The 25,032-nt window shown below is 49.8% G+C and overlaps 12 protein-coding genes across 12 annotated transcripts; 7 read left to right on the top strand and 5 right to left on the bottom strand.

The window, feature by feature from the left end:
* The first annotated feature begins 15 nt into the window (after positions 1 to 15).
* On the top strand, positions 16 to 899 carry M430DRAFT_257752 (hypothetical protein). The gene is made up of 2 exons (XM_024865294.1): positions 16 to 420; positions 492 to 899. Exons 1-2 carry the CDS (start codon positions 188 to 190, stop codon positions 841 to 843), a joined length of 585 nt encoding a protein of 194 aa, XP_024719774.1. The 5' UTR covers positions 16 to 187; the 3' UTR covers positions 844 to 899.
* M430DRAFT_123948 (hypothetical protein) lies at positions 884 to 2,861 on the bottom strand. The gene is made up of 4 exons (XM_024861896.1): positions 2,670 to 2,861; positions 1,558 to 2,617; positions 1,327 to 1,512; positions 884 to 1,262 (listed from the first exon to the last, which is right to left on the bottom strand). The coding sequence occupies exons 1-4, from the start codon at positions 2,735 to 2,737 to the stop codon at positions 1,128 to 1,130; spliced, it is 1,449 nt and encodes a 482-aa protein (XP_024719773.1). The 5' UTR covers positions 2,738 to 2,861; the 3' UTR covers positions 884 to 1,127.
* Positions 2,862 to 3,437: 576 nt separating this feature from the next.
* On the top strand, positions 3,438 to 4,681 carry M430DRAFT_20478 (hypothetical protein; the record flags this gene model as incomplete). Its single annotated transcript, XM_024864307.1, has 5 exons — positions 3,438 to 3,625; positions 3,715 to 3,936; positions 3,994 to 4,381; positions 4,430 to 4,491; positions 4,552 to 4,681. 5 exons carry the CDS (start codon positions 3,438 to 3,440, stop codon positions 4,679 to 4,681), a joined length of 990 nt encoding a protein of 329 aa, XP_024719772.1.
* Positions 4,682 to 4,971: 290 nt separating this feature from the next.
* On the bottom strand, positions 4,972 to 6,121 carry M430DRAFT_20477 (hypothetical protein; the record flags this gene model as incomplete). Its single annotated transcript, XM_024864306.1, has 3 exons — positions 4,972 to 5,008; positions 5,055 to 5,710; positions 5,777 to 6,121. The coding sequence occupies 3 exons, from the start codon at positions 6,119 to 6,121 to the stop codon at positions 4,972 to 4,974; spliced, it is 1,038 nt and encodes a 345-aa protein (XP_024719771.1).
* A 1,004-nt stretch (positions 6,122 to 7,125) lies between these two features.
* On the top strand, positions 7,126 to 8,183 carry M430DRAFT_142658 (hypothetical protein; the record flags this gene model as incomplete). Its single annotated transcript, XM_024862775.1, has 3 exons — positions 7,126 to 7,278; positions 7,332 to 7,681; positions 7,734 to 8,183. Exons 1-3 carry the CDS (start codon positions 7,194 to 7,196, stop codon positions 8,181 to 8,183), a joined length of 885 nt encoding a protein of 294 aa, XP_024719770.1. The 5' UTR covers positions 7,126 to 7,193.
* A 319-nt stretch (positions 8,184 to 8,502) lies between these two features.
* Positions 8,503 to 10,572, top strand: M430DRAFT_142656 (hypothetical protein). Its single transcript, XM_024862774.1, has 3 exons — positions 8,503 to 8,750; positions 8,813 to 9,996; positions 10,076 to 10,572. Exons 1-3 carry the CDS (start codon positions 8,645 to 8,647, stop codon positions 10,238 to 10,240), a joined length of 1,455 nt encoding a protein of 484 aa, XP_024719769.1. The 5' UTR covers positions 8,503 to 8,644; the 3' UTR covers positions 10,241 to 10,572.
* Positions 10,573 to 11,313: 741 nt separating this feature from the next.
* Positions 11,314 to 13,275, bottom strand: M430DRAFT_29166 (hypothetical protein; the record flags this gene model as incomplete). Its single annotated transcript, XM_024865851.1, has 1 exon — positions 11,314 to 13,275. The coding sequence occupies one exon, from the start codon at positions 13,273 to 13,275 to the stop codon at positions 11,314 to 11,316; it is 1,962 nt and encodes a 653-aa protein (XP_024719768.1).
* A 1,275-nt stretch (positions 13,276 to 14,550) lies between these two features.
* Positions 14,551 to 14,889, top strand: M430DRAFT_81658 (hypothetical protein; the record flags this gene model as incomplete). The annotated part of the gene is made up of 1 exon (XM_024869600.1): positions 14,551 to 14,889. A coding segment is annotated over one exon (339 nt), but the record flags the coding sequence as incomplete, so codon positions are not given.
* On the bottom strand, positions 14,829 to 17,871 carry M430DRAFT_123931 (hypothetical protein). Its single transcript, XM_024861895.1, has 6 exons — positions 17,769 to 17,871; positions 17,653 to 17,712; positions 17,526 to 17,608; positions 17,323 to 17,474; positions 16,457 to 17,274; positions 14,829 to 16,409 (listed from the first exon to the last, which is right to left on the bottom strand). The coding sequence occupies exons 1-6, from the start codon at positions 17,803 to 17,805 to the stop codon at positions 15,124 to 15,126; spliced, it is 2,436 nt and encodes an 811-aa protein (XP_024719766.1). The 5' UTR covers positions 17,806 to 17,871; the 3' UTR covers positions 14,829 to 15,123.
* Positions 17,872 to 18,024: 153 nt separating this feature from the next.
* M430DRAFT_35908 (hypothetical protein) lies at positions 18,025 to 18,841 on the top strand. Its single transcript, XM_024866838.1, has 3 exons — positions 18,025 to 18,356; positions 18,419 to 18,519; positions 18,579 to 18,841. The coding sequence occupies exons 1-3, from the start codon at positions 18,196 to 18,198 to the stop codon at positions 18,800 to 18,802; spliced, it is 486 nt and encodes a 161-aa protein (XP_024719765.1). The 5' UTR covers positions 18,025 to 18,195; the 3' UTR covers positions 18,803 to 18,841.
* A 572-nt stretch (positions 18,842 to 19,413) lies between these two features.
* On the bottom strand, positions 19,414 to 22,076 carry M430DRAFT_104878 (hypothetical protein; the record flags this gene model as incomplete). Its single annotated transcript, XM_024860963.1, has 4 exons — positions 19,414 to 19,468; positions 19,524 to 21,562; positions 21,614 to 21,725; positions 21,877 to 22,076. The coding sequence occupies 4 exons, from the start codon at positions 22,074 to 22,076 to the stop codon at positions 19,414 to 19,416; spliced, it is 2,406 nt and encodes an 801-aa protein (XP_024719764.1).
* Positions 22,077 to 22,233: 157 nt separating this feature from the next.
* On the top strand, positions 22,234 to 24,569 carry M430DRAFT_142641 (hypothetical protein). Its single transcript, XM_024862773.1, has 2 exons — positions 22,234 to 22,444; positions 22,495 to 24,569. The coding sequence occupies exons 1-2, from the start codon at positions 22,328 to 22,330 to the stop codon at positions 24,235 to 24,237; spliced, it is 1,860 nt and encodes a 619-aa protein (XP_024719763.1). The 5' UTR covers positions 22,234 to 22,327; the 3' UTR covers positions 24,238 to 24,569.
* The last annotated feature ends 463 nt before the right edge of the window (positions 24,570 to 25,032 follow it).

Here is a 25,032-nt window from a genome sequence, read left to right as displayed (position 1 = left end):
GTATCCTGACTCTCAACTGTTAATACATCCACCATAGAATCATCTTCTCTCCATCTGCTCCCGCTCCCACCTTCCTCTCGCGTGGGGAAGCGAACGGTCTGTTCAGCATAACCCACAACGCCAATCCCGGACAGCTCAGCTTCGGGAAGAAGCGAGGTATTCAACACGCTTCTCATCCCCGCCTTCTATGCGAAGTCGCCGCTTTCAAATGAACCAGGAAGGCTGCCCACAAAGCTACCCGATGTACATGGGTCTCCGGTTCGGACAGTGCCATGACCCGTATAACCGAGCCTCTCCACTAGAAGAGTATACCCGAGGCTATCGACTTCCAGCTTGTCTCACAGTGAGACATATTTTTGAGAATTATTTCGAGTATAACGATATTTGCAGACATAAGCAGAGGATAAAAAAAGATTTCAAGTAAGTCTGGCATTGCACAAGAATGCACTGTTATTAGGAGTTTCAGAATTAATGTAGGCTTTGAATATCAGGGCGTGGACCTTGCATTTGGCCTCGTTCTTACCCATCTCCCAAGTTCGCAGACATGCCGACGAGAACAATGTCGCAATCGACCTAGTCGACCGATGCGGATCGAACAAGAGCGCCGTTCGATGCCCGGTGACTGGATCCAGATGTGTCGTGCAATCAAGTTGTAAAATGAGAATAATATCCGAATCAAACGTAATCCAGAATTTTGTGATACGGGAAACAAAATTGACCGGCTTCCTCGACAGTGAGGAATCCTCATCCGTAGTATATGTTCGCAATCCGACACCCGCTAACCTCCACAGAAAAGTAAGGATGGTAGGAGTCGCCCCATCACGGAGTAAATTGCGATTTTGATTTCAGCACATCTTCGGCACAACCGACAGTCATTGAAAAGACCGAATTGCAATTTGACATCCGTGCTAATCTGGCGAGAAAGAAAGGAAAAAAGATGGAATGGGAAGCTTCACTACTCACACCGCATGGTTCCAGGCTGCGCTGCTTCCATTGATCGCTGATACCCTGTTTTGAAATTATAATACAGTACATCGCTTGAAGCCACATGGACATTATTGGTAAAAAAGTAGGACCGCCGTCCACGGCGGGTAATATTATGGTATGGTAAGGCGAGGAAAGAAAGTTTACAACTCTCCATGATCATGTTGCCGGACGACGGCTGAGATTGAAGCTGGGTCGGTTGGAGGAAAAAATTTGCCGTTAGTCAGCTCGCTAATGGCAATGTCGAATCTCGCTCCTGCAATCCATGCAGCTCCGACCTTGTTGATGTTAGCACGCCCAGTCGCCCACTTAATGGGTATCAGATATACGAGATATACGTACCATCAGAGATGAAATCACCAGTAATGTCCCCACTACAGCAAGAAGAAGATAGAATATCTCACTCGCAGATTCTTCTTTGGCCTTCTTGTCCTTCTTCTGTCTTTCATCTGGCTCCCCTGTACCATGCATGAGGGACAGAGCCTTTGGATCCTGTGTCGGGTATAGGGACTCGATGAATTGCTCGATCTGTTCATGTCAGTCACGTTCTCCAAGAGGGTACTGCTTCATTACCTTTGCACACGCCATGCTGATTTGGAGGAAGTTGGGGTCTTTAGGCGTGTTCTTCTTGTGTATCCTCCTGGCGTAGCGCTGGAAGACTTCACAGACAGACCGTAGATTTTGCGTCGACAGCGTCATCAGCTCGCAAGCATCTCCTTTCGTAATCTTAACGTTCCTCTCGAAGATCTTAGGATTTCGGAAGACGAGCTCTAAAGTGGCAATAGCCATTGACTGCGGGATCGCGACGAAATTGAAGACACTTTGATCCTTGATACCCGCCATATAGAATAGACATTCATCAGCATGTCGAAGGGAGTTGAGAACCATCTCGGAGCTGCAGGCCAGGGCGGCATCCAAGTTCTTAGGATCAAACAGGTCCTCAAACTTGTCGACATGTTTCGACCAGATCTCCTTTGGCCAGAAACGTCTCTTGTCATCAATATCCTCTTTGATATCACGGATGATGTTTGTCTTCTGCAGGAATTGACCCATCGCTTCTGCAAGTTCAGGGCGTTTGAGCAATGCGGGGTTGGCAAACCCACCCTCCACGAATAATCTCGTCAACCCATCCCCAACCAGACCAGCGACATAATGGCAGTAGAGCTCGTAGTCCTCGACGGTGTTGACACCATTGATGTTGTGCTCCGCGTTGTTCGCATAGTCAGCCATGCCGTCTCCCATCTTCTTGGTGATATCCTTAATGATCGCCTGGTAGGCAGGCTTGACCAATTTGAACTCGGTGATGATAGCATCGAAATGTACCAGTAAATCCCGGTCCTTCTCATTCGGCCCATTGCCGTTAAAAGTCCAACCATCCTTCTCAATTATGTTATAGAAATCCCGTAACAACGGCTCCTTCTTCTCCAGGGGAATCGTCATGTCGTCTTCAATCGTATCCAAACCTCGCAGGATCAGGTAGAAGAGCGCAACAGGGACGAGTAATTCGGGATTCAGTTCTTGAATAACCGCACTGAAACTTCGACTGGTCATATTAAGGTACTTGAAGCACTCCTTCAGAGTCGCTGACTCCTTGGCTGGGTCGCGTGTGTGGACTGGCTCGTGCCATAACTTCCTGTAGAAAAATTAGCATATAACGTGCGACACGATGAGCGCTTGAAGCTTACCATTGCAATATAGATCTCAATTGATTAGGATGGAAGGAATAATACAAAAGTTGCGAAAGGAGACCCATCGTGAGCAGGTTGGTTGCGAGATTGCAACTCCTTGGAGGACTCGTTCGTAGATTCGTGGCCTCGGTGGAAAGGAGTAAGCAGCGCGCAATTCCACAGACAGGAGGCAACACGAAGCGATATGGAGGGGTATCAGGCGTAGAGAATTGAGAAAGGCGTTCGGGATCTTTAGTATGTGGAATACGTCGCTGGGTACGCGGAGTAAGGCACTCTGTCAAAACCAGGTATTCCACACGAAAGGTAGATATATTGATCTCCGCGCGTTATAATTGCGTAACAACGGTATGTCGGTGGAATTGGCCCACCGGGCCACCGCTTTTTCACGGCGCAGCCATTTCACGACCCCTGGATCCTGCGAACTGCAAGATGCGAACCAATCACGTCTGAACCAATCATATTGATCCCGCGTTCAGATTCGCTGAATCAGGCAATTTCTCGCCTCACAGCCTCGTTGCGGCTTACAGCTTGGCTCTCGGATTGACCAGAGCGAGCTGGTCTTCCTACGTGGGACCTGCCACGCTTCTACAACACCGCAGGTACTCTCCAGACAATGAGGTAGCAGGCGGCGTGCTTCTCTTTTATATCACATTCCTTTCTTTTACCCAAAATTCATACGATTCGCTTCAATGCGGACGGCGCCCTGATTCCTTTCAGCCTCGACGTCCACCGAGGTCTCCCTTTTGACCAGTCTCGCCGTTGACAATGGCTTCCCTCGAACCACTAGAAGAGGATATCGAGATGGGCGAGGACCTAGCAGACACGGTGAACACAAAGCTGGGTAGTGTTGGAGGGCTTGCAAAAGGCAGGAGGCTGCAGAAACAGATCCTTGACGGGGCTTGCATCTTGTTAAACATTACCAGTACTGTGGTTCTTGTCTTTTTAAATAAATGGTACGTTCGTCACGTTCCAGGATGGCTATGCGTGATAGCCCAATTGACTGTTTATAATATCAATTACTGACTCTATTGTGGATATTCAGGATCTTCCGCGACCCCCAGTTAACGAACATGCAAATATCCTTCGCCATGTGGCATTTTACATGCACAGCAATCGTTCTTTGGATAGCAAGCCGTTCCCCGTTCAACCTTTTCGTCGCCGTCCGCCTTCCCTTCTTACAAATGATACCGTTGTGCAGCTTCTTCGCCGGCTTTCTGATTCTGGGAAACCTGAGCTTGGCATATAATACTGTCGGATTTTACCAGTACGCCCGTCCGAATACCCGCTTCTCAGCAGCTAGGTAGAGCTGACAGTACACTAGATTGGCCAAGATCATGACCACTCCCTGCGTCGTATTACTTCAGTACCTCCTGATGGGGAAAACCATCTCGGGCCTTACGGTCGGAGCGCTAGCCAGCGTGTGCGTGGGTGTAGCCCTCACGAACACTGGGGCAGCCGGCACGACCTCTCTCGGGGCTTTCATAGCAGTGGTGGCCTTCACAGTGACGGCCTTCTACCAAGTCTGGATCGGGAAGAAGATGAAGGACTTTGCGGTTTCCAGCCCGCAGTTGCTTTTGAATCAGGCCCCGATATCTGTGCTGCTGCTAGCATTCGTCGCTCCTTTTTTTGATACCGTGCCGAATCTGGAGAAGATCCCTAGGGATACAATGGTCGCTTTGTTTCTCTCGGGCCTCGCGGCTGCTTCGCTTGTAAGTCTCCGTTTCTGGTGTATGTGAACCGTGCCTGAAAATCTGCAGAACTTGTCACAATTTCTTATCATTGGAAGGATGAGCGCTCTCACATTTAACGTCGCGTCAAAGTAAGTAGTCGAGTGTATAATCATGGGGATGAAGTAGACCGTAGCTTACAGTGCTCACAGCGTCAAAACAATTATCATTCTCACATATGGTTGGATCAGTGAAGGGCGGCTCCTGACGGTTAAGGATTCTTTGGGTATCATTTTGGCGCTTGGGGGCGCTACATTATATAGCCAACTCTCCCAACGCTGAGCGGCGAAAATCTATCTACATGAACAGTCCTAATATTACAAGAGAGCGTAGCCAGATAACGCCGAGCAATGGAAATTTTTGGGTCGCATAAATCAAGAGATGAAGGGACCAGAGAGGTCACTTAACCCTCGCCGGCCGAGGGGACATATATGTTGTATGAATCCGATCTACCAGGAGGGACAAGACATGAGCGTAAATGGGAAAGGAAATCGGAGCTCGGTTTTCCGACTAGAAAACGCGTAGTACCCAAGAGATATTAAGACATTGAGAGAAGTCGTCGCCAAGCTCTTTCACCTCTTCTGATTCTTCAGCATGAAATATGAATACCTGCGATTGTCAGCCATGTTCCCCCAGTGACAAGCAGAGTACCTACCCGATGATCCCCCCAACCGTCATAAAAATACCCAAAAGACTTTTGTCCGTTACCGATCTCCCACTGAATGCCCACCCAATGCTCACAATAGAGACTGTCTTCAGATGCCCCACAACCGTACTGCTGACCGGACCCGAACTATTCACAATGAAGAATTGGGAGATATTGATCAGGGAGGCGAACCCTCCACTCATCAATATCATTAACCATCGATACATCGGAACGTCGCCGATGACCGGGATGCGATCCACGAACGGGATGGCAAATAGGAGCATGACGCTGGAAATGGGGGCCTGGTTCAGAAGAAGCTGGGAGGACGACATTTGGAGTTTCTTGTGGTAAGCGCCAATCAGGACCGTGTAGACCGAGGACGCGCAGACACCGGACAAGGCAAATATCACCCCAAGAATGCTGGTGGTTTGGACATTTTGATCGGCGGAGGGCTTCGTGTCATAAAAGGTAGTGATACCAACACCCAAGCAGACGGGGATAAGTACCAGGGCGGCGTTCCGGGGGATGGTGGCCGCATAGAAGACATAGTTGATGATGGCCGTCAGAGGCGTGAGGAGAACGCGACACAGTTGATAGAACATGACGGTTGAGAAGGCCAGCGAGAGATTAGGGAGAACAACGTTCAGGCACATTGCGAAAGCGAGCTGTGACTGAAGTCAGCAATATTTCCCGGAAAATAGAAGCTGAACATGTGATATCTCTCGACTCACAGGAAGCATTTCCACCAAGCCAGCGCGTTTCGGAACAAAGGCCCCTATACTCTTGCGTGACACGATGTACAAGGTCAAGCCTGTACACACAAAATGGAAGGAGGCAAAAGACGTCTGCATCATCTTGAATGCAGGGTCGTTGAAGATGGCTTTATTGGTAAACACTATGCCAATTGTTGCCGACATGTTGATGGCCGTCCAGATGAGGAATTTCCTCCCGGCACCGGTGATGGGCTTCGGAGGCGGAGGATGTAAGGCGACATCATCCTCAAACCGGCCACGCTCGACATCTCGAGGTTCGACATCCAGGAGAGGAGTGCCATTCTCTTCAGGCTTTGAAGGCATTGGCACTTGGGGGATCGTTGATCATGTGACGTTGTCCGCAACTCAAGTAAGGTAAGGCAGGTAGGTAGGTAACGTATCCTCTTTCCCTGTCCCGGCAGAAGGATAGATAGAGACAGAATGCTGGGTAAGAGACACAGCTGGAGTCCTTCACGGGCTTCAAGGGCTTCAAGGGCTTCAATGGCTTACGAGGATGAGAGGAAGGAGGGAGGACAGGTGGTTAAGGAGCGATGTGACAATATAGACAGACGGTTGAGCGACACAGGACAGTTCATCGGGGCATTGGACAGGGCAATTGAGGATAGGCCGTGGATGGGCAGGGCGAGCTGAGGTGAGGAAAGGCGCGTATGTTGAGGTCTGTAACGAATGTCGATGTCGAGAGCTGTTCTGTTTTCGAGGATACGGGATACGAAGGACGGGTCTTGACTCTTGGCTACAGTAGTGCGTAATGCGTATCGCGTTTCCGGATACGAGGTGGCGTCACGTGATACTTCAATGATGTAAGCATTAAATGCCTGAGGCATGATTACCCCTGATCCTGTACTGTTCCTGAGACGAGTCGATGAAGTCGATATTCGACCAGCAATAGCCAAGGTAAGGTAAGGAGGTCAAGGGAAGATAGATACTCTTCTATTAGTACGATAGATCTCATCTGGAGACAATCAAGAGTACTTCTGCAGTGTCTGGACTCATAAGCTGCTCAAGGTGCACCTCACCGCTCTGGATAGCACGCACCAACTTGATACTGCACCATCATAGTCCTCGGTGACAGCGCAACTTCAATTGCCGTGGTGTGTACAGTAGAACACGACGGAGGACTATCTTGATTCTTGATTGACGTGAGATATAAAAATAAACATAAATCAGTCTTGCTTTGAGACTCTGGGGACGCTACCCTTGCAACGATCAGCTACCTGATACCGTAGTGCGCGATAGATGTCTCAATTCGTCCCGTACTGTATTATTTATAAACACTCTGTTTCCCCTCCCCCTCCACCTCCGCCCCTCACCGACTTTGCCATCCACCACAACTCCGTCTCCTCCAATCCCATCTTCCATCATCACAACAAGCAAAATGGCTGCGACAAAGCCTGTCTTTCTCATCTGGGGTGGAGAGGGCTGGGTAGCCGGCCACTTGAAGGCGCTCCTCGAGAGCCAAGGTGCGAACTGTCAAATGCCCCGAGGGTGAGCTCCCGAGCTAATACGTCGCCAGGCAAGGAGGTCCACACTACCACCGTTCGTATGCAGAACAGAGAGGCTGTCATCGCTGAGCTGGAGAGGGTGAAGCCCACACACGTTCTGAACGCTGCTGGGTCGACTGGGCGACCAAATGTCGACTGGTGTGAGGATCACAAGGAGGAGACCATCAGAAACAATGTCATTGGCACCCTGAACCTGGCCGATGCGTGCTTCTTGAAGGGTATTCACATCACCGTCTTCGCCACGGGCTGCATCTATACCTACGATGACAAGCACCCAATTGGCGGCCCTGGATACCTCGAGACCGACAAGGCCAACTTCGCCGGCTCATTCTACTCGGAAACAAAGGCACACGTCGAGGAGGTAGGTGATGCGCTTGAAGTTATGGACGTCGCGAGAACTAACATTGCGGTAGATCATGAAGTACTACACCAACTGCCTCATCCTCCGACTTCGTATGCCCGTCAGCGACGACCTCCACCCCCGTAACTTCGTCACCAAGATCTCCAAGTACGAGCGTGTCGTCGACATTCCCAACTCCAACACCATTCTCCATGATCTGCTCCCTGCCGCCATCCTTATGGCCGAGCACAAGGACACCGGTATCTACAACTTCACCAACCCAGGTGCAATCTCCCACAACGAGGTCCTCAGCCTCTTCAAGCAATACGTTCGACCCGACTTCACCTGGAAGAACTTCACTCTGGAGGAACAATCGAAGGTTATCAAGGCTGGGCGAAGCAACTGCAAGCTGGATACCACCAAGCTTATCAAGAAGCTCAAGGAGTATAACTATGAGGTTCCGGAGATTCACGAGGCTTACACGGCCTGCTTCAAGAGAATGGCTGCCGCTGGTGTGCAATAGATTTGAGATTCCCCTATTATCGAAGGCTGGTTGGGTGTTTAGAATCTAGACCCAAGGCCTGCGCAACTTGTCTTAGCAAATTCGAGATATAAATGACTTATTTATCCGTGACCACAAATGCTGACTTCGGAATGATTTTGGTGGCGCGGCTTTGGTGGCAAAGTGCACCAAGATGTAGCTAACTCGGAACTGAAAGGAAGACCACCTTTAAAAGACAATCAGCTCGGCGCCTTGAATACATAATCCTATACATGCTGTCTGAACAGAGTAGAGTCCATTTGAAATGCCTTATCCTTGGCCAAAGCGAAAGCCAGAAAATTAGCCTCGCTCTCGGTTCGCAACTCCTTCAACCTCAGCCTTACCGCCCGAACTAAATCCGCGCGGCACGTCACATATTTCTTTCTTTTGATGCGCAGAAGTCTTGACAGCCGCAAGCCTACTCTTCTGCGGAACCCATCACCATGGTCGCCGATACCACCTATTACGATGTCCTAGGGGTCAGGACAGATGCCACCGAACTAGAAATCAAGAAGGCGTATCGCAAACTAGCCATCATCACCCACCCAGGTACGGTTACGACCCTTTGTTTTGGCGCCCTCTCTGAAAGACTCATCCCCTAACCTTCGCAGACAAAAACCCCGGCGACGACACCGCGCACGAGAGATTCCAAGCTATTGGAGAAGCCTACCAGATCCTGAGCAATACCGAGTTACGAAAGCAATACGACAAGTATGGGAAGGACCAGGCTCAGCCCGCCGAGGGCTTCGCTGACCCGGCCGAGTTTTTCGGGACCATCTTTGGCGGCGACGCTTTCGTGGACCTGATCGGGGAGATCTCGCTCATGAAGGATCTGACGAAGACGATGGATATAACCACACAGGATGTCGAGGGAGAGGAATACCCTGGGGAGGCAGCCGCAAAGGAGGAAAGCCTGGCTGCTGAGAAGGCGAGACAGGCTGAGGCAGGTGGCCACCCCCCGGCGGCATCTGTTGCAGACGCTACAGATTCGCATGGAGCCTCCACTGCTGCTGCGGGCAGTGCTTCAGCGTCCGGTACTTCGACACCAAGGAGACCAGGCGGCATACCAATCAGACAGGCTATTATGGACAGGTCAGAAGAGGATGTGCAGATGAGTGCTGCTGGGTTGACGGAGGAGGAAAAGGAGCTGCGGAAGAGGGAGAAGAAGAAGGGCGGATTGACGAAAGCGCAACGTGAGGAGCTTGCTGCATACGAGAGAGAGCGGGCGCGCGTACGTCAAGAACGAGTCGAAACCCTGGCGAAGAAGTTGATCGATAGAATCAGTGTATGGACAGAAACTGACAAGGGACCCGACGTCACAAAGGCATTCCAAGAGAAGACTCGGCTTGAGGTAGAGAACTTAAAGATGGAGTCATTTGGTCTGGATATTCTTCACGCAATCGGTCAAACCTATATGCAAAAGGCCAGCGGCTTGTTAAAGTCTCAAAAGTTTCTGGGGATTGGAGGCTTCTTCTCGAGATTGAAGGACAAGGGAACCATTGCTAAGGAGACGTGGAACACCATCTCCAGCGCCATCGATGCGCAGATGACGATGGAGGAAATGGCCAAGATGGAGGAGAAAGGGGGTGAAGACTGGACAGATGAGAAGAAGATCGAGTATGAGCGTCGTGTCACAGGCAAGATCCTCACAGCCGCATGGCGCGGCAGCAAATTCGAGATCCAAGGTGTGCTACGTGATGTCTGCGACGAGGTGCTGCACGACAAGAAGATCCCCATGTCCAAGAGGCTGGAGCGCGCTCAAGCCCTGATCATCTGCGGAGAGATCTTCTCAAAGGTACGTACATACATAAACCTCCCTTTCCCCGCACATCGAAAGAAGGCAATCGCACTAACAAGCAAAAAAAAATTCCCAGGCCCAACGAAATCCAGAGGAAGAAGGCGATTACATGGCATTCGAACAACTGGTCGCTGAAGCAGCCGCCAAGAAGGAAAAGAAGAAGGACAAGCCCAAGAAGGGCGACAGCAAGCATAACCACCATGATGTCGCGGCCGATGCTCCTAATGTACCTCGTGCTTAGCCAGATAGATTCTTTGATGGATATATATGGGGTTTGGCTTCTACTTCTTCCTCTTCTTCTTTTTCTTCTTCGGCGGGGTTCGCTGGCTGGTCGTGATCTCGTTGGGTTCTCTTGAGCGTTTTGCATACGACACTTGTTTCGTTCCCCCTCCCTACTCCGATCCTACTACTCATGTCTCAAACGAGCATATCATAGGAATATGAAAATAGGAACAGGGATAGATCCGAGTTTTTCCCACTTGTATGTAGTCTCTTCATTCATGTAGTGAGGAGAAAGAGAGAGAGAGAGAGACGAGGTAATTAAGAAAAGAAAAATGAAATGGCACGGTTCACCTTTTTAATCATCAGTATCATCATCAACATCATCTGCGTGACCTAACAGCACGTTCGTTCATTCTCTTGAATTTTTGGGGGGTCGCGGCTATCTCGCTGCTGCGGAATTGTGGCGGCGATTGTATTGTATTATTATTGTAATGTAGGTAGGTATGGTGCTTTGCAGTCCCATTATTCCATTCCAATAAATCGTCCCTAAGTTCTACTCTCAAATTTCCCTTCTCTCTTTTATCTTTTTGCCCGCGCGATCCATCCATCCCGTCTAAGGTACTGACTGATTTCCTATGCACTCCTTCCCTCTCACTCCATCCATCCATCCATCCATCCATGCTTTATCAGCGCAACGATTGCGAGACGCCGGGGTTATATAGTTCACTAGGGGTATCGTAGAATAGTACAAACAAATGAGAATGAAAATCCGGTGTGGGCGATGCGCGCAGAGAGTCAGAACACGAAAAAAAAATAAGACAGAAAAAATTGACGATGATGACGATGATGATGATGAGAGCGTTTGGCTCTATCCCGCTTTCCTTTCCCGGACGCCGTCCCATGAAATAGAATCAAAAAAAGAGATCCGGCCAGAAGGGCCTGTTCGTCCAGCAATTCCCATACCCGACTGTGCTCCGTAGACTCAAGGAAACGACGTGTTGTGTAACATGTGAGTGGCGATCGATCGACCGAGATCGTGTTGGCCTCGTCCTCCCCCTATCCCGCTGTCCTCTCTCTCTGGTGAAAATAATATTAAGGTCGTGATTTTGGTGGAGGCTCGAGCGAAAAGGGTTCCCTCTGAGACCCATCCAGGACTATCCCACTGTCCCTATCATCCTTCCTTTCACCCCTCCAAACATTCGTTTCATCAGCAGCCAGGCTCATTGCCTCCTGTAACATTTTTGTATCGATATCGATCGGGTTCAGTGTTGTATGAACCGGAAGCCCGTCCTCGACATCGTCTGAGATGAGGACTCTCCCACCAAGTTCAATGTCAGAAGCTTTGACATTGTACTCGAGTGCCTTCTTCCCTTCGTTAATCAATTCTTCTGTCCAGCCCAAGCACCGCTTCAGACTCTCATTCAACTTCTGGCTATCAATGAGCAGCTGCTGGTGCTTCGATAGATCAAGCTCTAATCTCTTCTCATCCTTCTTTCTGTGCAGTAAATCGCTTGCTGCCAGGGCATCAGGGCTTAATGTGCCATCGTCCAAGGAGTCTTCTTCCGACAATTCAGGTTCTGACTCGTCTTCGAGTTCTTCCTCGCTCATATCGGAGAGCGGTGTGTTGCGTATGTCGTCTATACTCTTGAGACTAGCAGTCGATGTGCGGACTGAGGTTGTAGTAGCGAGGGAGAGGCGACCGGAACGAGACAACCTTCTATAGCGACGCAGCTCGGCGGTCTGCTTTCGCATTTCTCGTTCAAGAGTCCGATTTATAGCAGCCAGAGAGGAATTGGTAATCTCAAGGTCTAATACTTTCCTTTCTCGTCGTGCCTTAGCGGCAAGCTCATTCATTTGCTCTATTGAGCCCCCAGCCTTGATGGGACTCTGAAGTCCAGACGGGATGTCTTCAGCAGCCGGTTCGACTTCCTCTGGAATTTCATTGGGTGACGAGGGACGACCAGGGGTTGTGACAATATTCAATGGTGTAGTAGGGGGTTGTTCCTCAAAGGAATCACTGGAAACTCCCCTAGATGTTGTTTTCGAGTCCACTGAGCTTATACTGGTTGATCGAGTATGGCTGCCAGCTGTTGATGAACCATCAAAGCTCTTTTTTCGTGGTGCAGTTATGCTATTTGTGGAATGTCCTCGTCCCCCCGATTGTGGTCGAGATAACATCGGAGAGGGCATAGAAAGAGCACCTCTTTGTGACGAAGTAGAGGATGTAGACTGATTGAATTTTGATGGGGATGCAGGTCGCGGTGGTAAAGCTGTGCCAGAGCCAGATAAGCGTTTAGGAGCCATACGGGAGGACGTCGATATAGTAGAGCCCAGTCTTGGTTGAGTAAGTTGTGGAGAGGCCTGGAGATCCGGAGCACCATTGGCATGAAAGAACCGGGGTTGGGATCGTTCCTCACCCACAGTGGATGCCGGAGCGGATGAGCCTGACCTCTGCGGAGGAGGGATTGACTCGCCATTGGCATAGAAGAAGGTTGGTGAGCTTTTGGCCTGGGGCGGTGGCTTCGAGTTTTGAACGGACTTCGCATCACTTGCAAAGAAGAACTTGGAATCCGCAGAACCTGGTAGCCCTGGGCTTTTCAAATGGCCTGCTTCTGATACCGAAGTACTGAAGGTGACCGTCTGACGCTTTATTGCCATGTCTCTGTCATTCCCGCCACTTCCAAGCCCGGGCCCGTGTGCTGAGGGATCGTGGGTAACTCGAAATAGTTCACTTGCAACGGTAGCAGAAGTTCCAGTTGGAGTCCCTGATGGGGTGGAATTCGCGCTATCGACTCGAATCTTTCGCGATCCTGATCTGGGGGTAATGTTGTTGCATAGAAAGGCGGAAACCGGAGTCGAGAGGTCTTCCCTGGATGATCCCGCCTGTGCATCATGCTCGGTGCGTGTAGTCCGTCGTGCTGATGGGGTCGAACCTCCCGCGGGAACTGAGCCAGCAACTCGTGGAGTCAAAGAGGTGCCGCTGGCTATCTTTGCCGCGGCACTGAGGGTGGGCATCAGGGGGCGAGAGCCATTCTGCTTGTCGTGGGGAGGCATGGTGGCATTTCCACTTCTTGCGGTCAGTAGAGCCTTGTGCGGCAAGCGGCTCATTGCATTGTGGTCTCGAGGGTACAGGGGCGGTCGTGGAGAGCGTGAAGGGAGTTGAAGGCGAGGAGAGCGTGGAGGGGGCGGAAGACGTAGAGGAGGAGGTCTTGGGGAACGTGGGCGAGCGGACGAGTTGGCATTGGAGTCTGGGTCCTGAACCGTCGGGTGGAGAGTGTTGTTGTCGAGGAGCCTTGGAGGTGGATGGGACTGCGCGCCGACAACAGCAGAAGCGGCTCTCATTCTCCAACGCAAACACGCAAAGCCCGTCTGCACAGATACGGGAACATGGAAGGGGGATCTGATTTGGTTCTCACAGCACAAAGCACTTCAACTTTAACTTTCAACTTCACGAGGCACGGCGGGTCTTGACCGCTTTGTTTACTGTCTACTACTGTCGATAGGTCGGTAGGTCGGTAGGGGGCTGGTGGATCGTGTTTCTCAATAATTAAGTTGCCAGTCCCCTACAACCTATGGACCCCCCTCGGAATATTATTAACTAATCATCAGACACCATCGGCTTTGATACCCAAGGTCCAGAGCATAACAAGAGAGAAAACCAAAAGAGGAACACCGCATTCGACGCCCATCCTCCGCCCGCGTCGAGACACCGCCATGGCCCTCATCGGCCTCTCCCTCCTCATCGCCTCGATCTCCTTTCTCTGCTACAAGCATCCGCTCTCCTCCTGGTCCTTTCTGCCAGAATGGCTTCGGTACCCCTCGCTCCACACGGTTGGCGGCAAGGGCAACAGTGCGCCGGCCAGCCTCACCGATGATGATGACAAGACCAGCGAAGTGGCAGAGACCCCGGAAGAGGAGCCTCTCCCTCCCATTCCGAAGGACGAGAACCCCATCACCAAGGAAGAACTGGATCGCAGAGCAATGCCGCCCCCTCCGCCGCCGCCGTCCATCAAGCGGCCGATATCCACACCCCCCTCCCCACCAACGACCCCTCGAGCCTCCTCCGTCAACGCGCCCCCAGTTCCCAGCTTCACTCTCGATGATTCCCCTCCCGCGCCCTCCTTTCCCGCTCTCAACTCCGCCCAGCGCGCCTCGGGAGGCGTCCGCGGTCCTCCACGGCTAAACCAGATCCCTGCACTTCAGCCATCGTCCAGCTTTATGCCCCCACCACGGCGCTCCCCTCTTCCCAACCGCTCTCCACCATCCGCGAGTACCTCTTCGTCGTCCCTGGCATTACCACCCTCGCATAGTTCCATCCCTGCGAAGCCGCGCAAGAAGGTCTTGCTCACGCCAGGACATTCGCCTTTAGACTGGGCGCGTCTCACATCTTCCCCTAATGCGAATCTGCGGGGTTTGCCAGCTTCTACTCCATATCTGAAAGTCCCGCCTTCTTTGTTGCGCCAGTATACGGGGAGGAAGGGCAAAGATGCCTGGACAGTGCTGGGTGGGAAGGTTTACAATATAACACCGTATTTGCCCTACCATCCGGGCGGCGAGCCGGAATTGATGAAGGCGGCTGGGAGAGATGGTACCAAGCTATTTGGAGAAGTTCATCCGTGGGTCAATTGGGAGGGGATGCTAGAGGGCTGTCTTATCGGAATTGCTGTTGATGAGAGTGATATAAAACCGGGGAATTCGCCCTTGGAAGAGATGGATTGATATCTGACTTGTGCTGTAATGCGCGAAGCATGGCCGGCGAATGGAGTTTGTCTACAACATACCACAAGCGTGATAGAGGAAAAAGAGGAGACACAGTACTCGAGATAGAAAATCGGCTAGAGCTACTTTGGTATATAGACGGACAGTAGATACGATACCCCCTATTGCAGCCTCTGCAATTTCTCATCTCCTCTTCCGAAATCTGAACTTTAACTCATCGTCACTATCATCGCTCTCCTCCTTTCGTGTAAGTGCGGTTTGCCTGGCTTTCTTCGCAGGCGCCGGTTTCGTCAAGTTCGTTGGAGCAGGCCTCTTGGTTCCAGTTGATACGCTCTGAGGAGTACTCGTCTTATCTACCAACGTCTGTGATCGTTGTGACACAGCGGAAGTCACTGACTTTGGTGGTTGCTCAAGAACCTCCAGATCAGAAGATAGCTCGTGTGCTTCTACTTCTTGGGCCATTTCTTCCTCTGCTTCACTTGCCAAGATCTCCGTTGCTCTTGTAGTGGCTCGATCTTTTGCTCTTGCTTGCGACTGGGATTGGGAAGTGTCTGGCGTCTCTCGGCTCTTCCCCTTCTTTTTCTTACGTTCAGCGTCACCTTCGAGCCAGTAGTCATCTCCAATACCGAAATCCTTCTTCTTGACCTCCTCGAGAGGAACAATGACGCGATGAAAACTCCTTACACTTCCGCCCTCCTCCCCACGACGACGGAATTTCTTGAAGTTCTTCCGCCCATTCCACCTATCATCCCAACGATCACTCTCATCCGCATGAGCTGCACGTACTGGAGGGGGTGGTCGTGTGACTTCCATTTCTTCGACTATGGCCAGATTTCGGATTGCCTCGATGTCCATTCCATCCATTGCTTTTTCCAAGGCTTCCCGTTCGGCCTTTGCTAGTTCCTCGGCCTTTTCCCGTTGCCGGCGGGCGACCTCGAGGATATCAACCTCCTTCTTAATTTTTGGGGGTTCTGGTTTTGGTATTGGTTTCTCCTCTATTACCTGAGCTGGAGGCGTAGATTCGCCTCTTCGATGTCGCTCAGCATCATCGGCCAGACGACGTTTCTTCAGTGCCGCTGCCGCTGGTGCTAGCTGTTCCATAATGTCTTCGTCCTCCTCCTCATAATCCATTGGAGGGGTTATCCGCTTTCGACCAGATCTGGTTTGTGTTGCTTCGGGTTGAGGTTCCTCTTGATCAATCACCATTTCTGGATCCTGAGATACAAATAAACCCTGTGATTGAGACTCTTCAGCAGGGGGTTGATCCACAGTTGTATACTCGGGGATAGAATTGAGATTTACGGGGGCGCTAAATTTATTTTCATCGTCGTCGTCGAATCCTTTGAATCGGGTAGTCACAGTTCGTCGAGATCTGCCTCTCCTTGCAGGTTCTGGTGGAGCTTCTTGTGCGGGCGTTGGAGTTGGAGCAGGTTGTGAGATCTGGGGTGTTTGAGATGTCGTAGCAATAGCTAAACACGGTCAGTATCTATACTTAGGTGCGAACAAAGATACCTACCATGGGATGGGGGCGGTGGCATAGTCTCGGATGGTTCCAGCTCAAGAGGTCTTCGCAGCACACTAGCATCATTGCCGAGTATAGCATCTAGAAACTCGTTCTGCTCGATAAGGCGGTGGTCCAATTTGAGGGCAACCTGTCTGTTGAAATCGGAAAACCATTCTGAGCCCGGCCCCTTCACTGGATTGAACCTGACGACAACCACTCCTTTTCCTTCACTACCATCCTCAAATTCCCCAAGGCCTTTCTCACCAGCAACCTGTTTGACGTACCTCACGAAGTCATCGACCTCGGTCTCGTCAGGAATTACCTCTCGGAAATATGCCTTACCACATCCTTCGGTGATGGGGGCAAAAAGAATGTCGAATTGTCGCTTCTCATAAAATATAAATGAGTATCCGTCAAAGACATTCTGTCGGTCCGGATTTGGAGCATATGCAGTCTCGTCCCTTTCCGTCGGTTCTTCTCCGCGTGGAGGGAGATATCGGAGTGGGTCAGGAAAGTTCTGAACCCAATCCTCCTCCAGGGGGGATTTCGCTATTCCATCCTCTTCCGATGAAGGGACCGGAGTAGTTGCAGCAACAATGGCATTGATGAAGCTATCATTATGCACAATGTACTTGCCATCAATCAACGCTTGCAACCCTTTTGGGGTATTCCGTTTCTTAGCGACAAGATGAGTTGTCAACCCCCGTTGGTATTCGACAAGGACTTTAATGTCCAGGGGGCCGAGACGCTTGTAAAGTGCTGTATACGGATCCGCTTTTGCTTCTTTGAGGCTGAAGGAAAAGGTCAATGTGATTGGGACCCAGGTGAATCTAGGAAGCATCAGCAGCCGAAATATGCATCTGATTGGGTATATGTACATAAAAGGGTGTTTGTGTTTTCCAAGAGTGACAGAATTTCTGTCCCTCTCTAACACACGAGTCTGGCCTCTGATCTGATCTCCGTTCACCACTGTTCCTATTTTAGTGTCCAGGTCCACTAACGTCACTTGTGAGCGGGTTTTGGGGTTGGCCTTAAACTGATATGAGTATTAAATAACGCTTTTGTCTTCGGGGCTTCTCACACAATCATCGGGCCCAACTACTCCCACCTCCACTGTCAGATGTCGTCTAGAGATCGTCTTGTCATTAATAGCGAATCGTCCGGCTATGATCGTCAGCTGTGGACATATATATGGACATCGATCGTACCCTCTGTTTGAGTTCTACCGAAGAGGAACTTCTTTCCAGGGCGAAGCCACAGCTTCTTACCTAGGTACAAAAAATCAGCGCGTTACCAAACTCGGGGGAATTTGGGCACTCCTTACCCTTCAAGGCGTCCCCTTCCGTCTCAAGAACCCACATCTGTATGGCTTCAAGGACGTGTTCAAGGCTGAAGATTATAAAGCCATGTGGATGGGCGTCGTCGTGATGAAACCGGAAGAGACGATGTAGCAGTTGTTGGAAAGACGTGCGCGGCACGAGATGGCACGCGGTATCACGTGGAGATAAGATAAGATAGTCGTCATTACCGGGTGGCGTTGTCTCTCGTTGCTATGGAGAGCTCTTCAACTGCGGGGTCATCATTCATGGGTCAACCAAGAATTTGATTCAACAACCAGAATCTTTTCAATCCACCTACACAAGAGGACAATTGGAACTGTCCCATCTTTTTCTTGGAGTACTCCACATATCCACATATTCTTGATCAATAACTACACGCATAAGCTTTCAACCATTCTACCCTCAGTAAACATGGCGGCCCAAGTCGAACAGACCCTCATCGATTCAACTCCCATTTCACCCATCAGGCCAAACCACGTCCGCCAGAACTCCCTTGAGAAGCACCTACAGACTCGGCCCAATCCACAGGAACTCAAGGATCGACACATCCTTCTCGACATCAATGCTGCCCCGTGAGTGTCCATAGGACGCCTTACCGGGTGGGAGCCTACCTGACTAACTACCGGATAACTAGAGCTCTGCAATCAGTCGCTCATGATTTGGAGCGCCAACGAGCAACTGACAGTCTGAAGAAAGGTTTGGAGAGACGACCTCATCGCGAGGACCTCGTTGAACGTATGCTCTTCAATTCGTCTATGAACTTCGGTTTGGTTATTAATTGCTCGATTCCACAGGCCACATCCTTCCAGATTCCACGGCTGCTCCAGCAATCCAAGGCCACCAGAAGGAGCTGGAGATGCGTATGCGTGCAGACAGCTTGAATGAGAAGATCTCCCATCGGCCCAAGCCGGAAGATTTGATTAAGCAGGGAGTCCTGCATGAAGATCCGACTTCTCCGGTTGAGACGTACGAGGAGAAGATGGAGGATGAATATGCTAAGCGTGAAGGAGGTGCTTGATCTCAATTTTATGGCGCAAGGTGGATTGGAAAAGGACACAGGATGGAATAATGTAACTTGTAACGAATAGCTATGGTCAGGTTGTCGCGTTTTCATTTTGTATGTGGGACTGGATATAAAATTCTCCTTTCTTCATTTATCTCCTTCAATCGTGGAAACTTGTTTCTTCCAAGAACCTAAATAACCAATTAACCAGATTCCACTTGATAATTGGACAGATCAAGGGTTTAACGAGGTACATTGGTTCAAAGAATCTTCTTGTCAATTGTCATCAAACCATAATATTTGGGATCTTACCTACAACTTTTGGAGGGGGGGCTGGAATTCTCCTGACAAGAATAAATATCGACATAAAACGACCCTTTGTATGCCGATAGTGTGCCCTGGGGAAGGATCTCGTCAAGTTATACGTTATATCGTACAAAGTCGAGATTTCTTCTCATTATCATATAATACAGTCTACCTATGTTACATGGTCCTCCCATATGTTTGCTCTCCCATACCTAGTTTTATGCAGTAAATGACAAGTACATGACTCCGTAGGCTATGGAACTTGCCACGCGTGTGATAGTATTAACGCAACGCACCATACAGACAGCAATGGTATCCATCTACTTCTTATGTCTATCCGCTTGGGCCTTCTCGTGTTTCGCGACGAGCTCTTTCCTGTAAATTTGGTCAGCATCGAGGGAAGACAAAGAGGAGAAAAGCGACCACTTACTGTAGCTGCCCTGGCGCCGGGCTATAATGACTGAACTCCATACCAAACTCCCCCTTACCCTGGGTTGCAGCTCTCAATTGGGAGCTAAAGCCAAACATTGCATTCAAACTGCAGTCAGCAGTCAAGGTGAAATCCTCCGGGCCGATTTCAGTGTCGCTGATAATCGCATTTCTCTTATTCAAAAGCCCCACGATGTTTCCTTGGAACTCATTTGGTGCCGTGATAGTTGTCTTCATCATAGGCTCCAGGACCTGAGGTTTTGCTTCCTTGAAAGCTTTGCGGAAAGCCTGTTGGGTTGCATTCTTGAAAGCCATTTCCGAGGAATCGGTCATATGGGTAGCACCATCGTTGATGATCATAGTGGTTCCCAAAACAGGGTGCCCAATAAGCGGACCCTTTTCACAAGAAGCGAGGAAACCTTTCTCGCAAGCAAACAGGAATTTCTCCGAGATTGAACCACCAGTAACTTGTTCCTCGAATTTGGATGGACCATAACCGTTCGGTCCAGGCTCGATCGGTTCCATGTACCCTACAACCCTAGCATAATCACCAGCACCTCCAGTCTGCTTCTTGAGGGTATGATCGAATTTGACATGTTGGGTGATGGTCTCTCGGTAGGCGACCTGTGGTTGACCCGTCTCAACCTCGACTTTGTATTCTCGACGCATACGCTCAACATAGATATCGAGATGCAATTCACCCATTCCTGAGATGATGGTTTCTTGACTTTCCGCATCGACATGAACTCTGAAAGTAGGATCTTCGCGCTGGAAGCGATTCATGGCTTTGCTGAAGTTGGCTGTGTCCTTCGTGGATTTGGGCTTAATAGACAATGAAATGACGGGATCAGGAACGAACATGGAGGACATCGAATATGGCAGTCCTCCATCAGTGAAAGTATCACCAGATGCGCAGTCAACGCCGAACACAGCGCAGATCTCTCCAGCACCAATTTCTGGTACTTCTTCCATCTCATTGGAGTGCATTCGCACGATTCGAGGAACCTTAACTCTCTTGTCTGTTCTTGCGTTGAAGACATTCATACCCTTCTTCAATGTTCCCTGGTAGACTCGGATGTAGGTCAACTGCCCGTAATTACTCTCCTCAAGCTTGAAAGCCAAACCCACAAATGGTAGTGAGTTATAAGAGACCAGTTTGACTGGAGCTTCGTCTCTTCGCTTATCGAGAGCCAAGTTCTCAACCTCTGAAGGGTTTGGGAGGTAATCGCAGACAGCATCCAACATTGGCTGGACGGACTTGTCAGCCAATGCACTTCCCATCAAGACCGGCGTGAATTTCAAAGCAATGGTTGCTCGTCGAATAGCCGCCTTAATCTGTTCAGGGGTAGGTGTCCTCTCGTCCAGGAAGATTTCTGCAATCTCGTCATCGACATCAGCCAATGTCTCGATTAAGACTGCCCTCTTCTCCTCCGCCAGCTTCTTGACATCTGCCGGAATTTCGTCAGTTTCCCTGATGATCTCCCCCTTGGGTCCCTCATTGTAGATTGCTTTCATTCTTATCAGATCTACGACGCCCTGGAAGTTGTCTTCTGATCCGATAGGTACCTGCACAGCGGCGGCGGTCAATCGCAGCTTTTGGTTGATCTGTTCCACAGCCTTGAACGGATTCGCTCCCATTCGGTCCATTTTGTTCACGAAACTGATCCGAGGTACGTTATATCTTCGCATTTGTCTGTCAACTGTAATAGTCTGACTTTGGACACCGCTCACGGCGCACAGAATCATGACTGCTCCATCCAGGACTCGTAAAGCTCGCTCTACCTCGATTGTGAAGTCGATGTGGCCCGGCGTATCAATCAAGTTGAGGTGATATTTCTCCTCCTTTCCATTCTCGACTTTCACCCAGTCGCAAAATGTAGCTGCTGATTGAATTGTAATTCCTTTCTCTCTTTCCAACTCCATGGAATCCATTTTTGCGCCGACTGCATCTTTTCCTCGGACTTCGTGGATGGCATTGATTCGACCAGTATAGAAGAGTACTCGTTCCGTGGCTGTCGTCTTACCACTGTCGATATGTGCCTGTAAAATCCGAGTCAGTCTTTGCTCACATCCGCGCCTCTGTTAACATACTGCTATACCAATATTTCTCAGCCTCGCCAGTCTTCCCCTTTCCACCTCGTCCAAGTTGTCTATAATTGTCTCCTGGGTCAGGGCGGATGGATCTGCAGCCGCTTGTTTCAATCTGTACACGTCAGATTCTGCTCAAAAGGCGTGAATTGTCCCAAGTACCCAAGTTCTAGGCGCTTCAATGCTTGGTCCTGTACTATTTTCTGCTTCCGGAGTACAAGTTCAAACAAGAAAAATCCAGGGGAGATAGAGAATAACCAACTTACACAGATTCTGCAACGCTTGCTCTTGCAATCCTCGATTGCGAAAAGTATCTCTGTGTCCCCAAGCCCCGTCCAGCTCCGCCAACCAATCCGCGACTCGATGCATTCAAGCACAGAAACCTTGGTTTCGATGCGCACCCTCGCAGAGAGCCAAGCGGAGCCTCGGCCAACGCGGCAGCTCTGGCAAGTCTATGTACCCTCATGATTGTTGGCTCAGTTGATCGATGGGCTACCCAAGGACACTCGTCTTTCGCGACTTGAACTTTTTGACAAAAATTGCCGAGACCCCTGTATAGACCACGTGACACCGTGTCGTACTACAAATCGCGAGTCGATCATCCAGGCTCACGAAACCAATGCCGCCACTACGATAAGAACTCGCGCAGATGGCCAGGTTATCGAGGGCGCATGCACGGGAAACAGAGTACAGTAGTTGCTCTTCGACGAGTGCGAGATGACGGCAGAATCTCCACCGGAAGAAAAACTCCCCAATGAGCACGATACACTCAAATACTCTCTCTTGGGCCCATCATTGACAAAGTCAGGTCAGGATAATGTTGACCAGCAGAAGGTGAGTCAACATTAATCAGTGTGAGAGTATAGAAACTCATAAGGTCTTAGGTCTCCGAAATCATCTATAATGCCTCCAAAGGATCCAAGTACTTCAACAATGAGGAGGCTCGAGACAAACAACTTACGCAGAAGATCGAACGAATACTCGCGAAGAAGAGCCAGCTCGAAAAGCTAGACCTGAGTCATGATCGGAGGAAGGCAGATGAATATATTGCAGAGCTCGAGTTGTCCCGCGACTTATCCCAAACGATAGTGCATGTCGATTGCGATGCCTTCTACGCTGCCGTGGAAGAACTCGATCGGCCTGAGTTGAAGGAGGTTCCTTTTGCGGTTGGAAAGGGTGTTCTCACAACATGCAATTACCAAGCAAGGAAATTCGGCTGTAGGAGCGGGATGGCCTCATTTGTGGCCAAGAAGCTCTGTCCGCAACTTATCCAAATCCCAATGAATTTCGACAAGTATAAAGCAAAAGCACAAGAGGTCCGCGAGATTCTTGTCGATTACGACCCGCGATTTGAAAGTGCGAGCATAGACGAAGCATACCTCAATATCACCGAATATTGCTTGAATAATGACGTCGGTCCAGAAGAAGCAGTTGAACAGCTGAGACGAGAAGTTCACGAGAAGACCAAGATCACGATATCTGCTGGCATTGCTGCAAATGCCAAATTGGCGAAAATCTGTTCCAATAAAAATAAGCCGAACGGACAATTTCGACTTCCTAGTGATAGGAATAGCATTATGACATTCATGCGAGATCTCCCTGTTCGAAAAGTTAACGGGGTTGGGCGAGTCTTTGAGAGGGAGCTTGGCTCAATAGGTGTCAAGACTTGCGGAGACATTTATGAATACCGGCATTATCTTTCAAGGCTCTTTGGTGAGAAGGCATTCGTCTTCCTTATTCAATGCTACCTCGGTTTGGGACGAACAAAGATCCAACCCGCAGAGGAGTACGAGCGGAAGAGTGTTGGAACGGAGAGCACATTTGGTGAAATGCAGGACCCCACGGCAATACGCAACAAGCTACGGTCGACAGCCGAAGAATTGGAGAAGGATATGCAGCGGACACAGTTCAAAGGTCGAACGCTGTGTCTAAAAGTCAAATTACATACTTTCGAAGTCATTACTAGGCAAGTGGTTCCTCCGAAGGCCATATATCTGGCTGAGGACTTGTATAAGTACTCGTTGCCTATGCTCGCAAAGTTAGAGCAGGAATTTCCAGGTTTAAAACTACGGCTCCTGGGTCTTAGGTGTACCCATCTCGTTAGTATGAAAAAACCAGATACCATGTCCTTCTTTGGATTCAAAACGAGAACTTCTACCGACACAGGTGAGGCTAGCGATGATCAACCAGATAATGGGAAGAGAAAATCAGATGCCCTCGAAGATGGACAATGGGAGACATGGCCTGCTGAACGCCTATTTGAGGATGCTGAACGCCAAGAGCGTGAGGACGAGTTCCAAGAACTGGAAAAGCTCAGTCAGGAGGTTGATAAACAGAGGCAGCACGGTAAAGAGATAGTGCCAAATCCGAAGAAAGAAGCAACACCAGAGGAATGGTGGGACTGTCCAATCTGTCTGAGACCGCAAACACCCAACGAGAAGAAATTTAACGAGCACATAGATCTCTGCCTTTCGCGACAGACGATCAGAGATGCTGTTCAAGAAACAGCCACAAAAATTCCAGCACGAGACCATACGCCGGCCCCAAAGAGAGTGAAAACTGAGCGGGGAAAGGACAAATCTGTAATAGCGGTTGATCCAAAGCAGCGCCGGCTATGTTTTGGTTGAGATGTTTTCAATATCCCAACCGCTCGCAGTGAGCGAGCGGAAAGGGAAAATCACGAAAGCTCCATTGCGGAGTTGAACATCATTGTAGTGACATTTTAGTAGTCACCGAGGCTAGAATCCTGAGATAGGAAAGCCCATAGGATATGACGGGATGCACTCGTGAGCACTGGAATCCGGCGGAGTGGCGTTTTGGTTGCGGGTTTGGAGATGGAATTTATAGACTCGGCGCCCTCAGGTATACTGGGCTGAATTGAGCTTATGAAACTAGTTAAGATTCTCTAGGAAAAATTCCTCCTTCATGAATCCATACCAAGCCAAGCAAAGTAACCCAGTCTTCCTTTTCCAAGCTGCCCAAGTCATTCCTTTCTTCCCAGCCTAGTAACGACGGGTTCCAGACCAGCCTCCACCCTCGACGCGAATCCAAAGACGCCGATATCTTAAGCCCAGGAAGATTCATAGTAGGCATCAGCATACTTACCTTACTGTTGTGTTATGTTATGTATTTTCCTTTTCTTACCTCCATTTTTACTCCTCCTGCACCCCTCTCCTCTCTCCCCCCCCAAAATCCACCAATAACCCCTTTTTCTTCTGTGCCGAGGTGGATATCACATATCTTATTAGATAGAGCAAAAACTTGTACATACGACCATAGACTGAGGATAACAGGCCATCCCGTCCGCTCTGGCAATTCTTAAGCCTCAGATCGGTAGATTAGTAGTTGAGTCGGTGACGATCAGCGAATACCTACTGTTGTATGTTTTTTTTTCGTGTTTTATGTTTTTGTTTTTTTTGGGG

Source organism: Amorphotheca resinae (genome assembly GCF_003019875.1).
Source record: "Amorphotheca resinae ATCC 22711 unplaced genomic scaffold M430scaffold_8, whole genome shotgun sequence".
NCBI lineage: Eukaryota > Fungi > Ascomycota > Leotiomycetes > Helotiales > Amorphothecaceae > Amorphotheca > Amorphotheca resinae.
The sequence above is the reverse complement of the archived record's forward strand: the minus strand, read 5'-3'. Positions and strand labels throughout refer to the sequence as shown.

What these genes read in the sequence shown, in the direction of transcription:
- M430DRAFT_142656 (XM_024862774.1), top strand. Translation starts at nt 8,645, where the DNA reads ATGGTCGCCGATACCACCTATTACGATGTCCTAGGGGTCAGGACAGAT. An exon ending in AGCCATCATCACCCACCCAG is followed by an intron (nt 8,751 to 8,812) that starts GTACGGTTACGA and finishes TAACCTTCGCAG; the next exon opens with ACAAAAACCCCGGCGACGAC. An exon ending in GCGGAGAGATCTTCTCAAAG is followed by an intron (nt 9,997 to 10,075) that starts GTACGTACATAC and finishes AAAAATTCCCAG; the next exon opens with GCCCAACGAAATCCAGAGGA.
- M430DRAFT_123931 (XM_024861895.1), bottom strand. Translation starts at nt 17,805, where the DNA reads ATGTGGGTTCTTGAGACGGAAGGGGACGCCTTGAAGG. An exon ending in GGAAGGGGACGCCTTGAAGG is followed by an intron (nt 17,713 to 17,768) that starts GTAAGGAGTGCC and finishes TTTTGTACCTAG; the next exon opens with GTAAGAAGCTGTGGCTTCGC. An exon ending in AAACACAAACACCCTTTTAT is followed by an intron (nt 17,275 to 17,322) that starts GTACATATACCC and finishes GATGCTTCCTAG; the next exon opens with ATTCACCTGGGTCCCAATCA.
- M430DRAFT_257752 (XM_024865294.1), top strand. Translation starts at nt 188, where the DNA reads ATGCGAAGTCGCCGCTTTCAAATGAACCAGGAAGGCTGCCCACAAAGC. An exon ending in AGGATAAAAAAAGATTTCAA is followed by an intron (nt 421 to 491) that starts GTAAGTCTGGCA and finishes TTTGAATATCAG; the next exon opens with GGCGTGGACCTTGCATTTGG.
- M430DRAFT_35908 (XM_024866838.1), top strand. Translation starts at nt 18,196, where the DNA reads ATGGCGGCCCAAGTCGAACAGACCCTCATCGATTCAACTCCCATTTCA. An exon ending in CTCGACATCAATGCTGCCCC is followed by an intron (nt 18,357 to 18,418) that starts GTGAGTGTCCAT and finishes CCGGATAACTAG; the next exon opens with AGCTCTGCAATCAGTCGCTC. An exon ending in TCGCGAGGACCTCGTTGAAC is followed by an intron (nt 18,520 to 18,578) that starts GTATGCTCTTCA and finishes TCGATTCCACAG; the next exon opens with GCCACATCCTTCCAGATTCC.
- M430DRAFT_123948 (XM_024861896.1), bottom strand. Translation starts at nt 2,737, where the DNA reads ATGGGTCTCCTTTCGCAACTTTTGTATTATTCCTTCCATCCTAATCAA. An exon ending in TTGAGATCTATATTGCAATG is followed by an intron (nt 2,618 to 2,669) that starts GTAAGCTTCAAG and finishes ATTTTTCTACAG; the next exon opens with GAAGTTATGGCACGAGCCAG. An exon ending in TCAGCATGGCGTGTGCAAAG is followed by an intron (nt 1,513 to 1,557) that starts GTAATGAAGCAG and finishes TGACATGAACAG; the next exon opens with ATCGAGCAATTCATCGAGTC.
- M430DRAFT_142641 (XM_024862773.1), top strand. Translation starts at nt 22,328, where the DNA reads ATGACGGCAGAATCTCCACCGGAAGAAAAACTCCCCAATGAGCACGAT. An exon ending in ATAATGTTGACCAGCAGAAG is followed by an intron (nt 22,445 to 22,494) that starts GTGAGTCAACAT and finishes ATAAGGTCTTAG; the next exon opens with GTCTCCGAAATCATCTATAA.